Source organism: Corvus cornix, chromosome 3 (genome assembly GCF_000738735.6).
Source record: "Corvus cornix cornix isolate S_Up_H32 chromosome 3, ASM73873v5, whole genome shotgun sequence".
NCBI lineage: Eukaryota > Metazoa > Chordata > Aves > Passeriformes > Corvidae > Corvus > Corvus cornix.
The window spans coordinates 17,477,471-17,494,341 of NC_047056.1; the positions used below are offsets into that span (position 1 = coordinate 17,477,471).

At 47.3% G+C, this 16,871-nt stretch overlaps 2 protein-coding genes across 2 annotated transcripts; both read right to left on the reverse strand.

The window, feature by feature from the left end:
• Window positions 1–259: 259 nt before the first annotated feature.
• On the reverse strand, window positions 260–1,756 carry SMIM26 (small integral membrane protein 26). The gene is made up of 2 exons (XM_039569695.1): window positions 1,612–1,756; window positions 260–749 (listed from the first exon to the last, which is right to left on the reverse strand). The coding sequence occupies exons 1-2, from the start codon at window positions 1,727–1,729 to the stop codon at window positions 565–567; spliced, it is 303 nt and encodes a 100-aa protein (XP_039425629.1). The 5' UTR covers window positions 1,730–1,756; the 3' UTR covers window positions 260–564.
• A 287-nt stretch (window positions 1,757–2,043) lies between these two features.
• On the reverse strand, window positions 2,044–16,707 carry SEC23B (SEC23 homolog B, COPII coat complex component). The gene is made up of 20 exons (XM_039569931.1): window positions 16,620–16,707; window positions 14,471–14,706; window positions 13,411–13,468; window positions 12,744–12,830; window positions 12,332–12,568; window positions 11,876–11,961; window positions 11,268–11,412; window positions 10,558–10,716; window positions 9,758–9,873; window positions 8,712–8,835; window positions 8,132–8,212; window positions 7,725–7,814; window positions 7,377–7,483; window positions 7,088–7,241; window positions 5,634–5,711; window positions 5,175–5,336; window positions 4,853–4,939; window positions 3,735–3,890; window positions 2,851–2,916; window positions 2,044–2,304 (listed from the first exon to the last, which is right to left on the reverse strand). Exons 2-20 carry the CDS (start codon window positions 14,689–14,691, stop codon window positions 2,215–2,217), a joined length of 2,304 nt encoding a protein of 767 aa, XP_039425865.1. The 5' UTR covers window positions 14,692–14,706; window positions 16,620–16,707; the 3' UTR covers window positions 2,044–2,214.
• Window positions 16,708–16,871: the final 164 nt, after the last annotated feature.

Below are 16,871 nucleotides of genomic sequence, written 5' to 3' on the forward strand. Positions count from 1 at the left end.
GAGAGCCCCAACAGAAACAGGGAAGCCCCCACAGAAAGGAAGCTCTGCTAGTGCAGGGCCTTGGGTCAGCTCCCCCAGAAGGGAGGCCATGTCCATAGGAGCTGCAGGAAGCATTAGTTACGGCCACAGAGCTGAGGGACAGTACCCTACAAGGAGATGTAGCATGTGTAAGGGTCAGGGAAACCCCTAAAGAAACAAGAGCCTAGAGCAGAACATTCAGTAAGTTTTTAGCTTACAGAAACATTCCTGCACTTGTAACTCATCTCTTGAGAGCTTTTATTTGAAGGACCATTAAGAACTCTGTACCCAAAACATTAAACTATGTTCCTTCCCATTTACTAATCGTTCCTGAAGTATCCATTTCAGAGCTGCCCAGCTGAGGAGCCATCCCGGGTACATCCCGGATCATCCAGGTACGTCCTGCACACCAGCTGGGAAAGCAACTTCACACCAGCTGGTCAGAGCTGCTGTTTCAGCAACGCAAGGGACAGTTTTCCAGCAGTGGTCTGGTGCCAGGCACTGGGATGAGGTTCTCCGGCACAACATTCTGAGCTTTTGGACAGCTCACTTTTCGGAAGGAGGGTCGTCATTAGGAACAAAGAATGACACCACACGCCTGAGCAGTCGAGTGAGAGGAGGCTGAACCTCTTTGTATGTTATTTCTGTTGTCACTGTCAATCCAAAAGGATATTCCTTAGTGTGTACTTCCTTGCGGATCCCTTGGTTTGCCTCAGGATCATTTGCATTCTCTGAGGAACAGAAAGGGCGGGGGGGGAAGACAAAAAAGAGCATAGCAGTAAAAATGTTTTATCCCTTCATCATGGCACAACAACAGCCGCACAGGCATTCAGTATTTTTTTGCTTTTTCCTCACATTCTGAGGAATAAATAGCAAAGATCTGTTAACTGTGTAGCCAGAAAAAGCGATTTACTAAGGTAGATCAGATACCTGCACTGGTACTGGCCAAGAACCAGTACCACAGGAGCAGTAACAACCAGCTTCCCAAACTACCCACATTAAAGCTAGCCCAAGCAGCCCAATGCGACTGCCTCTTACTTCCACTCTCTGCCCACCCTCTCGGCAAAGAAATGCTTCCTAATGTCCAGCCTAATCCTGCCCCAGAAAATCTTTGAACCATTCCCACAGCGCAAATAAAAGCAACAGGTTGGGAAGAGTCTAGTCCCCGTTCCTGTGACCCGAGATAAAGCACGAGCTTCTCCCAACAACACGGAATTTAGCTCCCTTCCGGGGGGGCTGTCAGGGGGCGCGGGCGGACACCGGGGTCACTCGGCCGGCCCGAGCGGAGGCTGCGCTCCGGCGGCCGCACAGCCCGAAGTGCCCCGAGCAGCGGGCGGGCGGCACCGGGCCTTGCACTCCCCGGCCGGGGAAGGGGCGGGAGCGGGGCTGAGGGGAATCCCGGCGCTGTGCCCTGGCACCCAGGAGAGCCCAGGACCCGCGAGCACCCGAGCTCCCCCTCAGGCAAGCCCCGCCCCCGAGCAAGCCCCGCTCCGGACACGACTCGTGCCCGACCGGGCCCGCCCTCAGCGAAGCCGCGGTCGTGTCGCTCCCTCCCCACCCCCCGGAGGTGACCGCAGGCCCCGTCCCCGGTACCGATGCTGGCTTTGTTCTGGCGGCTGTAGTAGATGAGGGCGCCCAGCGTGGTCCAGCCGCCCAGCGAGTAGAGCAGCGCGGCCCTCGCGTTCCACACGGCCGCGCGCGCCGGCTTCATCGCCCCCCCGCGGACGCGCGCGGCGCCCCGCCCCCAACCGGGCACGCGCGCAGGGGCGGGGCCGCGCCGCGAGGGGAAAAGGCGCCAAGGCCCGCCCATGGCACCAACAGGGGGATTTGGGGACAGCGCTAAGGAGCAGTGCTCCTACCCGGTTTCATTTTTCATTAACACAGCCCCGCGGTTGCCGAGACACCTCTTAAGAACATTAAAAGTTAAGCTAAAGGCTGTCAAAATTTCTGTTGGCTAAAACAGCCTTCAGCTCTAGTTATGATGTGTGGAAAAGGCAGAGTAAACAGAATATAGACAAACAGGAATACAAATAAATTAGAAGGGAGAAGTAAAACACTCTCCCTGAATGTTTATTTCGTGTAACAGTTAAAAACCCTTCTTTAAAAGAGAGAAAAGGAAATGTAAATAAATTGCTCCACTTCTGTCATCAACACGATCCATGTAAATCATCTGCTCCTGCTGCTCGGTTTGATCAGTCACGATGCACTTGAAACTGCCAGCTTTTTTAGGTGGTCCATGAATACCTGGAGACTCACATCATCTGTCAGGATTGGAGCTCCTGATTCCTGCAGAAAAAAATAAAGAAAGAAGGAGCCTAAAATACTGTTGTTAACACGGGACAAACTGAGAGCACATCAAATGCCAGCACTCTGAACTAATTGCCTGCTAAATCAACCACCTTTTTCTTCTGCAAAAGACAGATGCTTCTCTTTGGCAATAGCACTGACATTACCCTCTAGTATAATCTGAACTGCTGCAGGGAAGTCTCTTCTTCCTAAAGCATAAGGAATTTTTCTGCTCAAAGCTCTACACAAATAAGGTAAGCAAAGAGGATATAAAAAGACTCTCAGCTAAATTAGATCTGTATGTATCCATCTGCTAGTTACTTTTTCCAGAATACTGGAAATACATGACATCCAGGCTTGAAAACTGCATTCTGATCATCCAGTGCTGCCCACCAGTGCTGTTTATCTTATCAACAACCATGATAAGGAATCAAGGACAAATGTAACACCGTTCATGGCCACATGGTGAGACAGGATGGCTACTGCACACATAAACACGTACATTTTACAGCATTCCCAAACATGAGCAGCTCTTCCATGACTTACCTGGCCCCAGGCATAGAGGTTATTGTGGGTCTGAGAAGGATTCACTTTAGACAGGAGGAACCGGGCCTATAAAGACAAAAGATGAGGAGTTTGGTAAAATGAGAGACCTGTCTGCTTCCTCAGGCTTCATCCCATCTTAGATCCATGACCAGCAATGCTCCTGCTTTTGCAAGCAAGGTACTAATTTAACTGTAGCAGGTTTCAATTCCCGAAATAGCCCTGCTCCACAGAAAACTTGTCTCCAAGAGACACAAAGTGCTCTGTTACAGCAGGCTGTGCTCTCCTGGCAGGGCAGCTCTGATTCCGTGAGACAGGAATCCATGGCACAGGAAACACCAGCACTGTTCCTCCCATGCCACATCTGCTCTTCCGAAAAGAGCTCAGTGCAAGGCCAGTGCAACAGAGTCACATCAAAAATCAACACCAAATCTTTGGTTTGGAGCATCAGCTCCTGCCTCTTCACAGCTACAGACAAGCACAGCGCAACTGTAATTCCAGGAAGAGTGAAAATAGCAACTATTTTATACCCTCATTCAGTGTTTGAGAATGAAGAAACAGATGGTCAGTCATTCAGCATTACTGTCCTAGCAAGCTAAGTATAGGCACATAACCAAATCATTTCTTTCTCACCTGTTTGGGGAATAAAAACATATTTAAGTTATTAACATTAAGATTTTTTTTTCCACCTTCAGATTTCAAAAGCATATCCAGCAAGCAATCAGCTGATTAAAAGACAGAGTCGTAGTAAAAGCTGATGAGAAAATATGCAAGCTCTGTACTTTGAAGAGCTAAATTGTGTTTGACTTACAGAACCATCCTTTCAGAAAAGCAGAATGAGTCATTTGCTCTAGGCAACAACAGTGCTCCTCCAGAAACTTCCTTACCTGACTGCCCCCATGTTCAGTGTGGATGTAACGTGGCATTGGGAATCTGGTCTGCAAGATTTCCTGGGCATCATCCAGTGGGGCTTGCAGGAGGTGCTTGAAGTTTTCATATTCAGGCATATCTTGGTATCCAGCTTTCTGCCACTGTGCAATAGTCTATTGATGGGACAGGAAGAAGATGAAAATGGAGCAGAGATGACTGCAAGCCTCCCGCTTTTACCCTGCATGTCTTAAGGCCGCAAAATGCTACAGGTACTTCTGCTTAGGGGACAAACACACCTTCACTACTCTGGCTACAACATTACTTTCTGTCCTGAATTTAAGCACAGGCACCCAACACAAAAGCTGGCAGCAGTCTGTGCAGTGCAAGAGCAATTTGTTGAAAATCTTCAGTATGTTTCAGCCTGTGCCAACACAGAAATGAAGCATTTATAAATTACTAACATTCTGAATTAGACTTGGCCTTACAGTATTTCCAAGGTACATGTATGCAGCAATTGCTCTGTACATACACAGGTCAGACGCTCAGCTGTTCCCTGTCTAAATTTTACCCAGCTGCTGAGTGTCTTGCTCTGCAACAGCAGATAGAAACTGTTTAAGGTAACTCTAGGAGATTTTTAGAAAGGGCCAGTACCTAAGCACTTCCCTCAGTCATGAGGGAAGGCACATAGCAGCAGCTTCCAAAAACATCCATTATTTAAAAGCAAAACCGGAAAACTGCCTAACTGATTTAAGAGCAGGAGTATGTAAGTGTGAAAACCCTGCAAGTGAAGTCTGTCACCTCTCTGAAAATACTTGCAACTCTGTTAAAATATGTATCATCTTGTAACTGTGCCCTGCTTAATTTCAAGCTTCTCTGGCCTTTTCCAGGCACAGTAAGGGACCACCTTCACGGCCAAGCTAACACAACATCTGCTACTCAGTGCAGAACACATCCTTAGTGATTCCAGTATTATTTTTACTCTGACAGTGGATGGAATTGTATCCCAACAGGCAGCATGTGTATAGCCAGTCATTGTGCTGCGTGGGCTTTGCAAGAAGCTTAACTTCACACTAACAAGCAAGCATGGCAGGAGGGAGGGTGTACAAACAGAGAACGTGAACACATTTCACCATACCTCACCAAGGTAGATAACTATCTGGAAGAAAGTATCCATCAGCAGGATTCTGTCAGGAAGAATACTGCTGCTGTCCAAAAGCACTGGCTGGGGAAAATAAAGAACAAAGTCAGGCACCCCTAAGCTCTCAGATCTCAGGATGCCAGAGAGCAATTTCTACGCCCATCCAAATATAATTTCATATGATCTTGAACAAAAGTATCTTGTCCTTTAATAATTTTTTTTAAAATCTATAGGGGCCTTTTAGTTGCAATAGTGTTACTCTGACTGAATACTCATTATTTTGGGTTGATTCACCTCTTCCTGGGAAACACAGACTCACCTCAGGAGGTCCATGGAAAGAATAAGCATAAAGGATGGGCTGGATCATAATGAGGGACTGGGTCAGATCCTGCCTGGCAAAGTGGTGCCGGTAATAGGAAGATTCATCTGGACTGTTATTGAAGACCTGCAGGAATGGGGAGCGGCGCAGGTGGAAGATGAACTGCACCAGAAAGAGGAGTGAGACAACAAATGTCAGCCAAAGTTGCCAAAACTTCTGGACCCAAGTCCAATATTTTTGAACAGTAAATTCTTTGGAAAAAAGTCTACCCCTTAATAACTCTTCAGACTTCTTCCCTTATCAGTCTCTTGCAGCACTGAACTACAGGACCAGTCCATGAAATTAAAAAAGCACCTGTTCCTCCCTTGCTGAATCTGATAAATAGTACAAGATGTTCTATCATCATTCCCACTCATCCCTGCACACTTTTCCCATGGCTGTGAGAAGTAACATTCTTACCTGAGGATACAATGAAAATGATTCTGACAGCCTAAAGGAGTTGGGATCATCTTTGTTGTATTGTCCAAATTTCTGACACTGTTGGAAGCAAAATGGATACTTTGGTTATTTCTCTATTTTTTCTATTTTTTTCTTTTTTTAGAATTCTTTCTTTCCAGCAGGGTGTTCTTTTGTTCATTTTTAAACAATCAAGGCATGAACCTGACAAGAACAAGTACTACAACATTTACAGGCTATTTTTCTTTAAGTGAGTGGTTTCTTTGTCTTACTGGAATGAGAATGAAGATGCAATCTATTTTGAGATATATATATTAATAAAATCTAGATTTGAAATTATCCAAGAATGAAAGAAATGGTGCTTCTACAGCACTACCCATTTTTTTCCCATTAATTCAGAGCTACTACATTACATCTAAACTGCTTTGTACACTATGAAGCACTTCTGCAGCAACTACTTCTTGCAGAACAGCAGCAGACCAGCATTTGACCAACTGAAAAAAAAAGCATCAGTTGCACCAAAAAAAAGTATCAATGGTTTTAGGAATCAAACTCTAAATGATCCCACAGTTGTTTCAGCACACAGCATGTTCCTGTTTGTGCTTGTGCTCAAATCTCTATTTGACTGGCCCTGGTTTTTTAGGGTCTGATGTGCCATATTGTGTCAGTACCAACCCCACATGGAGTTTGGACAAGGCCAACAGTGACTTAGACAATTTGGGCTTGTGAAATTGAAAGCAAGAGACAGTAGGAGGTTGCAGAATTAATTCAGATTACTACCCTGAAATTGGCCCACATCTGAATGCTGCGTCCAGTTTTGGGCTCTCCAGTGCAAGACAGACATGGATATATTGGATTGGGTGTAGCAGAGACCACCAAAGTTAGTCAGGGGTTGGAGCATCTTATGAAGAAAGTGAGGCTGAAGAAGGTGGATTTGTTCAGCCTGGTGAAGAGTGGGATCAGGGAGTCAACTCACTGTCTACCTGACTGCTAACTGGGGAAATGGAAATTCTGATCGAGGGATAGAGGCAGGGGAGAGAAGAAAAAAAAAGTGACTGTGATCAGACAATGGAACAGGCTGTCAAGAAAAGCAAGAGAAATCCCATCTCTGGAGTTCTTCAAAACTCAACTGAACAAGAGTTGGAGCAACCTGCTCTAACTTCAAAGCTGGCCCTACTTTAAGCAGGAGGGTTGAACCAGAGACCTTCCCAGCTGCATTATTCTGTGTTTCATTATGCCTTATTCAATCTCAGGTTTAACCTTTTGAGCATGATGGGATGTTCACCTATTCCATCCCAAATTTGCTGATCACACTGGGTTCTGAGTTATCCCATGCTACAGCTATGTGACCATGACCAGAGCACAAACAAAGCAAGTCAATCTGTAAAAAGACTGCTGTTGTCACTTCCATTTTTACTGAAATTGAGACTGCCCCCAGCTCAGTGTGTTGGTCTTACCAGCCTGATGAGCTGCCTGTCCAGCCAACGCAGAACATCAGGTCCCTCCTCAGACTCAGCCCTGTACACTCCCAGCCGTGCCATGAGCACGGCAGCAGCCTCCTGGTCAAACGCAGCCTCAATGTGCTGGAGCTGAGTCTGTGCATCCGCCCAGCTGCAGGGTTAGCAAAGGGTTAGTGCCACGTGCATCCATGTGTGCCAATGCATGCAGCCAACAGCCAGGAATTCCAGCACAGACTGGAGCTGGAGCTGCTGCCACTCTGCCAGAGCACTGGCATGGGGTACTCACTTTCTGGCTATGGTGGTGACACGAATGCGCCTCTGTGTGCTGGAGTGTTGATACTGAGTGACAAACTGCACTGCCCCTCTGCCTCCCTGAGGGATGGGTGCATTGTGCTGCAAATGAAACAAGGTCAACCGTCAAAACATGATGGCTTTTCCATAACTCTTCCCAACTGTAACAAGCCCCCACAGCACACAAAAGAAAGAGACAAGCGTGAACAATTCCTGAAATTATTTCCTCATCCTTTGCAACCATCCACCTGCAACACAGGAGATGCCATTGCATTTTCTGGACCTGCAACAAGTAGTTTGGTGTGTAAAAAATATGGTTTAAAAAAAAAAAGCCAGGACTGACCTGATTTACCACTTCAAAGTAAATGGCTAGAGTTGTACTGGGATCCAGACTACAGATTTTCCATTGAGATGTCCCTCCAATTCCAAGTTCCTGCACAGAATCAAAAAGAAAGCAGCAATTTTCCTCTAGCAGAAGGAAAGGCAAGCTTATGTTAAATCCTGATTAGTGGTACAAGTAATGGGAGGCCTTCTAGATTCCTTATCTTCTGGGTGTGAATGAAGTTACTTGAAGGTCATACAGTTGAAAGAAAGCCTTAGGAAACAAGAATTTAGTCTAGGAAAGGCTGTTATTTCCTAGGGATGTTTTCTTGAAAACTCTGACATTCTAGCTGAGCTATAGGTCTAGACAGAAACTTTGCATTGTTTATTTACTTCTTTATTAAAGATTTTTCCATGTCTGAAACTTACATTTTCAGAGACACATGGCCCTTTGGCATTCAGGGATATACATGGTCCAATGGCTCCTGCAATTTTCAGCTCCCTGGAGGTCTTGAACAAGGTTAAAAAAAAAAAGTTGCTTTTTTTTTAATGAAGTCAGTCAAATAGAATACACACAATCTAAATCAGTTGCTCAGCTTTAATGGGATGGTATTTTCCCAGACCATCTACTGCTACAATTAGTGAAGGCAAGAGAATCTTCAGAGCCACATTTTAACAATGAAGACATATTTATACGGATGAGACAGAATGAAACGTTCCTCATTGAGTGAGGAGAGGCTGTTTTAAAATAAAACAAAAACAAAACAAACAAAACAAAACAACCCAAACAACAACAAAAAAACCACCCAACAAAACAAAACCCACAAACTTACTAAGCTTCCAAATAAAAATCTCTCCAGTACAGTGCTTCTCCCAAAGAAGCACTATATCTGACCTCAAACATATAGACCTTCCTACACCCCAAACACCCCAGAGGCTGAAACTGACTTTTAAATGAACATCATTTGTATTTCCCCATTCCTTCCATCCAGCCAAACTAATCTCTCACCTTCACATCCAGATTTGCACCAAAAGCCATCCGAAATTCGCCATTGTAGCCTTTGCTAAATACCCGCTGGAAGGTCTGCTTGAAGAGAGAAGTGTTGAAGGAGTCTCCCATCACCATGTGTCCTCTGGGAAAGAAAAAACAAGGGAACTGAAGCACCTGGGAACTAGAAGTACAAAGGATACATCCCCTCTGACACATGCAAACACATGCAGGTACTGCTTTACAGCATGCCTTTGCACAGGCAGGATTCACACCAGGGAGCGCAGATTCACGGGTGCCTCCTACAAAGCCACACAGGTTAGTGCTCCATCTTTGTCAGTTTGCTTTCTCAAGTCTATTTCTTGCCATTGCTTTAGCTGCCTTCAAAACATTCGTGTTTCAACCCTGGGAAGTTCTTTGCTCAGCCTGCTTTCCCTGAGCAGGGCTGGAGCCACCCACACTACACCAGAGGTGACTGCACCACTGCAGCATGAGAAAGGTGCGTGGGGCTGTGCTGGACCTCCCCAAAGTGCCCTGGCAAACGCAGGCCTGACCAGATGCAGCTCAGTAACACAACCACAGGGTCAAACAGTCTCTCTTCTCCCTGCTAGCACTGAGAGATTATTTACAAACACCTTGCACTTGCAGTAAGACATGCCAAGTCCCCTAAAGGCCTGGTTTAGCACACAGCCTTCCTCACAGAGACTATTTATCCCTTAGAGATGTTACTTAAAACTGGACCCAGGGAAGCCAAAAATCCCTGGAGAAAGCATAAGCGAGCCATTAAGCAGAGAAAATCTGGCCCACACAAGGAAAACTTCTACCCACCATCGAGTTTTCTAACAGCAGTGCTAATTCACATGCTGCTTTGAGACTCCAGAAATGTGGACTGGGATCAGGTGAGGCTTGCCATGTAATTCCTGGCAAATTCAAACCACAGTTTAGAACAGAATGATAAAAACCCTCCTGCCCTGACAGCACACTTAACTGCTTTCTGAACCATTCTCCCCCTCTAAAAAAACCCAAAAAGCAGATGCCAGCTGTGTGCTGCCCTGCTGCGAACATACCCAGTGAGGTTAGCACAGCACTTCATCTCCAGCAGCCCTGTCTGGTCCAGCGCACAGGCGTAGATGTCGATGCAGTGCCCGTTGGCCGCAGAGCGGTTGGCCAGAGTCTCGTAGTGCTGGGAACACACATATGGGGCTTAGGAGGCTGCAAGGTGCAGGATTTCTGCTGCTCCCCATCTCAGGCCAACACAAGGTACACATAGGGCAATCACCAGTGCTGTGCTAACTAAACAGATGTTGGCCGCAGCAGACTTCTCCCTTCTAGGATGAGGGATGCACTTGGATGAGCCGGAGTTTATTGTCTCAAATACAGAGAGCGCATAAATTACATTGATTCATCTAGTCTGTGATGACTTAGTGGGAACCCAAAGATTTCCAAGTGAGAGTTAAGAGAACAGGTGTCATCCTGCTTTCTCTAAGCTGACAGGCACATTTCATATCTGCCATTTTTACCATTTTAATGGTTGTTTTATATGTCAAGAAGACAAAGGAGGCTTTCTGGAAATGACCAATTCTTGGGAGACAGGCTTTTTCCTCCCTAGAAGGAGATACGATGATGTGGATGAACGAACTCTCCAGCCACCATCAGCTAAGAAACAACACTGAAATACTTTCTTCTCTGAGAAGGCGCAAGACCATGATGGAGAACAAGGAGGAAGTCTTTTTTACCCTTTCCCTTGACCATCCTCATAATTTAACAAAGACTCAGCATTTCAAGGACAACCATGAAACACACATAGTGTTCTGAGACAATATTCAGTTTTAGCTTTTAAAAACACCCAGCATGTACCAACACCTACTTTGGTGGCCTTCTTCATGAACCTTGCATTATCCTTCTCTATGTCATGCCAGGAACGGATGGGTGTTTTCAGTTCATCTCCCACCACCATGCCCGGCCCTTGTGTTGGTGGCCCACCTGTGAATAGCATTATTCTGGCCCCTGTGTTTGGAAATGTGCCCTAAAATAAAAACAAACACTTATATCAGAGAGAGGGAGGAGGAAAAAAAGGGGAAACTGATTAAATGGCAACAGTGCTTTCTTTGGAGAAGGGTCTGCGCGTGCTTCTGCAATGTCAGTGGGGACCTGTCCCTACTAGAGGCCACCTCGATAATAAAGTGATGCATTTCCTGACAGTCACAGCACTCTGTGAGTTTAAACTCAAACCATGTCAAGCTTCATGTCTTCAAAACAGGAAGCAGGCAGTTTCTGTTTTCTTTACTTGTATCTTAGATGGCACTCAGATAAATCCAGTGCATAGTATCACCTCTTGCGTGGCAACACACACAAGAATCAGAGGCCTTTAAACACCTGCAAATTTTACCATTTAGAAGGAACCTTCCAGCCCACTCTACATCAGCTGGTGCTAGCACAGCTCAAGTGTCAGTAGAGACAAATTGCAGCTCTGCACCCCACTGTAACCCAGCTGCACTAACACCGGCACTCATCTCAGCAAGCACTGTCACATGCTTACCATGACCTGCTTGTCTCAAACAACAGCATTAAAAGTACCTCCAATAAGCCAACTGCAATTGAAAGAGCCACTCCTGTAGAACGTAAAGGTCTCTTTCCCTGGGTCACTGGCCATGGGTCCCTTTGCAGCTCTCCAAGCAGATCTGTTAAATTCATGTCAATCTTATGCACGGGCTGTAGGAACCTGCAAAAATTCAAATACCATGTTTTCCTGCCTCTAAGTTCAGAGAAGGAAAAAAGTGCCTCTTTGTTCCTGGCACACATAAATTGCTCTGAGACAGTAATCAGAAGTAGAGAGATGCAGCAGGTTGCCTTCTTGCATCCAAACTTTCCAAGATAACAAGCCTGTGCAAAATAAAAAATTTGATCAAAGTAAGATATCAGGAACCAACAAGAAGGCAAAGTCACATAAAGAACAGGAAAGAAGTTCAAAGGTGAGTTAATTTGCTGAAAGGCGTAAGAGCTGCCACTGAAAAAGAGGAGCTGAGAAAGAGGAAACTGTGTTCAATAGAGGTAAGGAACTATGACAAGACAATACCATTTAAATCTTCTCTCCCCTCTCGGGAAACCCAGGGTTAGAAGTGACCTACAGGCATAAAGGGGCATAAAACATCTGCCCTGCTGTGTGCTGTGCTAGTGAAGCTTACCTGCTGGAAATAACAGGTTGCTCTGGGGTCTGAAGAGGTCTTCCCTGTTGCATGGGGACAGCTGGCCTTGAAAGCCCAAGCATATCCTAGAGAACAGTAAAGAGGAGGCAGAGGAGATGTACTATTCAAACACTAAACATATTATTTATATTATTATTTAATATACCCTGAGCCCTGCAATACTGCAGCATTAAATAGACTTAAACCTGTAAAATTGCTCATCTTTGCACTGCCATTAGGAATGGATCATGGGTCCATTATGTGAGATACACAAACTCAGCCTTGAACGAGCTTCCAAGAAATTTACAAAGGCAAAAAGACACGACAGATACTGGGAGGGCAACAGGCTCACAGTTAAGAGCACTAAGCCCTCCTTTCTCCCAGAGAGCCCTGTGCTTGAGAGCCCAACAGAGCTGAGAGGTACAAGCCCCTGCCCTGAGGGAAGGCAGAGCACACCTGTATTTGCTTGGCTGTCAGGTCCTTGGTGCCCCGGAACACGTAGCTCTTGGAAATCCCTTCGCAGCTCAGCTCATGAACCTGGACCATCCTGCCGAACGTGATGAGCCCCACCAGGGCATCAGCAGGCAGCAGGCTCAGGGACATTTGCAGGGACTCCTTCAGGGCCTGCAAATCCTCCTCCTCCAAGCACGTGTCCACAACATACAGGAAGATCAACGGTGTCTGCGGACCTCGCTGATGTGGGAAGACATGACATTTTATAAAGCCTCCAGCCAAGGAATGGGCCCCTTCTTAAGCACCTTGCAGACATGTTATTTATTTGCATTATCCTAAGAAAATTTTACACATATGTCATCTGTCACAAACAAGACAATTCTGGGGGCTTCAAACTCGCCTGTGGTTCATTTACCTGCACTATATATTCAATTGTTGAAAACTGAGGCATAAGCTCTGCTGGTTGATTGACTTCAGAAATGCCTGCATATGCTGGTGGGAACTGAAAGAGAGAACAAAAAATTAGGACAAGGAAGTTGCAGGACAAAAATGTAGGGCTCTCCTCTGCAGTACAGAGCCTGCCCTGCAGATGATGTGGTTATTCAACTCTTTATTTACTGACACTGCACCAATCTGATTAATTCATGACAAGAAACCCACAGTGCTGTTTTCCTAAGCACAGACAACAAGTGGGCAGCAGGATGGACAGCTGCTCAATCCAGTGTAAATAAAAGGTAGGACTACAGCAGCAACAATGTATTAGTTGAAATTATTTTAGCCATACAATAATTTATGATGGCAAAAGTCTACTCAAATCTAATGAATTTCATATTCTGCAAGAATAGTAAATATCAAATGCAAAAAACACACTAGGACACATGGAACAAAATAGCATTTTTATCTCCTTCCTATGCTCTGCATGCCAGTAATGTGAGGTAAAGCAGACTGTACTCTGGCCTGGGTTTAGCAACAGAAGAAGGCCAAGGGAAGGGATCTAGAGAAGCAGAATTTATGCTTAATGTCCAGGGAAGGCCATCAATAAAATGTTCACTGAAAAGGTGGAAGTGTTTTTTCCAACTTACCTGGTTTCTCTGAAAACAGAAGTTACAAGCCCAAAGCTTGGCCCGATAATCAACTTGGCTGCAAGGGAAAGATGAGGCATTGGCGTGACTTCAGGAAAAATATACAGCACAGCTTCACAATTAATTCATTAATCTATGCTGGTTCACAGCACTGAGTAAGAAACAGACACTCCAGCTTGAACAGCAAGTGTTTTAGGGATTCAGGCTCTTGTTCGGTTACCAGGAAGTTTATTAGCTCATCCAGCCCTGCCATTTCCAGGCTTGTCAGCATGAGAGACCACTGACAGCTCTCTGAAGCTTATCCCTTGGCAGATGCAGACACAGACCTGGGTCTAATCATCCTTTCACTACACTTAGGCTTATCTCATTGTCTTATTGTTTGTGCAGCTGTAGCACACAAGTGCTCCAGTCTCAGAGCAGCAGGAGCCATCCACCCAGATCCTGTGCAAACACGGAACAAACAGGCTGTTCCCTGTCCCACAGTTTACTCTCCTCAGCCCGTTACAACATCCTGCTAGTGCGGGATGCCTTGCCACGTTCTCATTCCATGGCTTTGATCTTGTTTCACTTCCTCTTGCTGGTATTCCCTGCTTTTTCTCAGTCCAACACCACACTCCGAGCATGCATGATCATCACATGATTTTGGGACCAAGATACTCCTCTAAAATGACCTCATTATGCTCATACTGGAACTGACCTACAAGCAGCAGGATGTGTAGGAAGCAGGAAAACAAGTGAATGCCACAGTCCAGAGCACAATAACAGTATAATGGGTATCTTTGTTTATTATGAGTTTCCACATTCACCACAAAATTCTCTGGGATGGTGAGAGGACTCTCTGACTTAACAGCCTCCCCAAAGACCCTCTGGTCGCCTTTGCTCTTGCCAGCTCTAATAACAGGAATGTTGGTGTATAGATTTTAACAAGCCTACCACATCAAAATGAAAGAGGCTGCCAGGCACTGGGCAGAGAAAAAGGGGAATAAGGAAGTAGTGAAGTTCAGATGAAAAATAGGTACTATCCAGCCTCTCCTAACATCCCCAGCCAAGCAACTCCTACCAGAGTGGGTTGAGCACAGCTTTGCAGGTTGGCCTGCTGCAAAGCACTGGTTCATACTGCACAGGGGGCAGGTCCAGACGCTCCTTCAGCGGGGTCAGGAGACAGGCCAGGGGCACAACCATCCTTGTGGCCTCCAGCCTGCTGGAGGGCCACACGTTCCAGCTGAAGCGCACTCCGTCACGCTCCTCATTCTGCTGGATGAACTCCAGGTACGTTGCCATGGCCCTGCAGAAGTTCTGGAAGGACAGAAGAAGGCACGTTCAGGCAGCAGCCACTTGTGTGGACAACGGGCCTGTAAAGGAGCTCAGCAGGTCAGCTACAGGTGGGGGGCACAAGACACTGCAGGAAAAGCCAATGCAGTACAATTAATTAATCCCATTATCAAATGAACCATGTGACTCCATTAATGTCTTCTGTCCAGTGCTCTCATGAACATTACTGCCAATTAAAACACCACCAAATCCAACAAAGAAACAAGGAAAGCTGACACTCAAAGTCAGAATGCAAGGGTTGTTTTTTTCTTATGATTCACATTTAATATCTCAATACCCAGCCAGCCTCATGGTGACCTCAAGGCAGTCCTGCCTGATTGGGTCAGTAAAGGAAAACAGGGCAGATTTGCAACACATCCTGGAGCCTTCAGCTGAAACATTGCAGGGAGGCAAGGAGGACAAGTCTGAGACCAAAACAATCATGAATGTCACCAGGCTTCCAGCCTGACCTGCTTACAAAGGGAAAGGACTACATGACAAAATGTCAAAAAAGATCTTTTGGACACCCATTCTGCATGGCATCATTGTCCCACTGCCAGTAAGGAAGGAATTGAGTACAGCAGACTTCAGAAAACATCAAGGAGGAATATCCCCAACACAGCAGAGGAGTTACTCTCCGTGTTGCCTTACTGAACTCTTTAAAATAAGACACAAACCAGAGCTTCCAGGCCATCATTACCTTTGACTTCTCTGAGAAAGGCAAGGACAAGCCTACCAAAAATCTTATTTGTCAAATCCAGACCACAAACACCACACAGCACTAGCAGCAATTCACAGAGCCAAAAGCAGCAGCTCCACAACCTGCTTCAGACAAGGAAGCTCAGAGGCTCACCTGCAGCTGCAGGTGCTCCAGGATTACCTTACGCCTGGTCCCCACTGCAGGTGGGAAGTTCAGGAGGGCCACGCACATGAGAAATCAGAAGCATCACCTCCCCGCAGAGGAGGAGAAGCTTTGGTGTAGCATATTCCTACAGAACTCCAAATTCACTGTCATTTTTTCTTCCTTGCTATTAAGGATGTAAATCAAGCTTAGGGAGAACTGTCCTATAATTCCAACCCCTCTCTGGATGAACAAACAGAAGGGCTCACAATACATCCCCACCACAAACAGGTCTGCCGCGGTGAAAAGGCAGAGCTGACTCTGCCTGTAAAAGATCTTTCGCATCAGAACAGCAAGACAAATATTTGACATCTCAGGTATGCAGCACAGCCACAGGGCAAATTTATTCCATGTTCCTCCAACTGTAGCCCAGCACCACTTCCCTGCCCCAGGCAGAGGCCCGACTGTCATGCTGCGTTTGACGTGGGCTGTGGCCCTACCCTGGGGTCCGGACAGCAGGAGGAGAGGGGTCATCACCCAGCTGCTGCGCTTGGAATGGCTACAGGGGACACCACAGACCCCCCCGTGCAGCCATAGGTGCCACCTCCGCCCCCCAGACCACCGATCCCCAGCACGGCCACAGGGCAAAGCACGGACCCGCCGCACTGCTACAGGCGGCACTGCTGACCCTCCACGGCGGACACGGCTGACCCCAGCCCTGCCCTGGGGGACACTGCCGATCCCCATCCCGGGCAAAGGGAACACCGCCGAGCTCCCGTGCTGCTCTGTGGGACACTGCTGACCCCCCATGCAAGCACCGCGGCAGGAGACACCACTGACCATGCTCAACACCTCTTCAGGGGACACCACCGACTGCCCCCTCCACACCTTCCCGTACGAGACACCACTGGCCCCCCAGCACCCCTCACAGGGGACGGCCCCGACCCCTTCCCCCTCACAGGGGCCGTCACTGACCCGCCCCCCGCCGCCTCGCCTCGGGGGACACGGACCACCACCACCGCCACCGCCCATCCCCTCGGAGCCCCGCCGCTCCCACCTGCCCGCGCCGCTCGCGCCGCTCCCTCCCGGCACGCCCCGCGCGCCCGGTAAGGCCAGCTCAGCGGCGCGGGCTGCCCGCAGCCAAGATGGCGGCGGCGGCGGCACACCCGCCCCGCCCCCGCTGAGGCTCCGCCGCCATCTTGGCTAAGGGCACTCCACACCGCCCCTCAGGAGGGGAGCGCCGTGCCCCTAGCGAACATGGCGGCACGGCAGCGTCAGGGAGCCCGTCTTGGCCCAGGGCGGCAGGTTC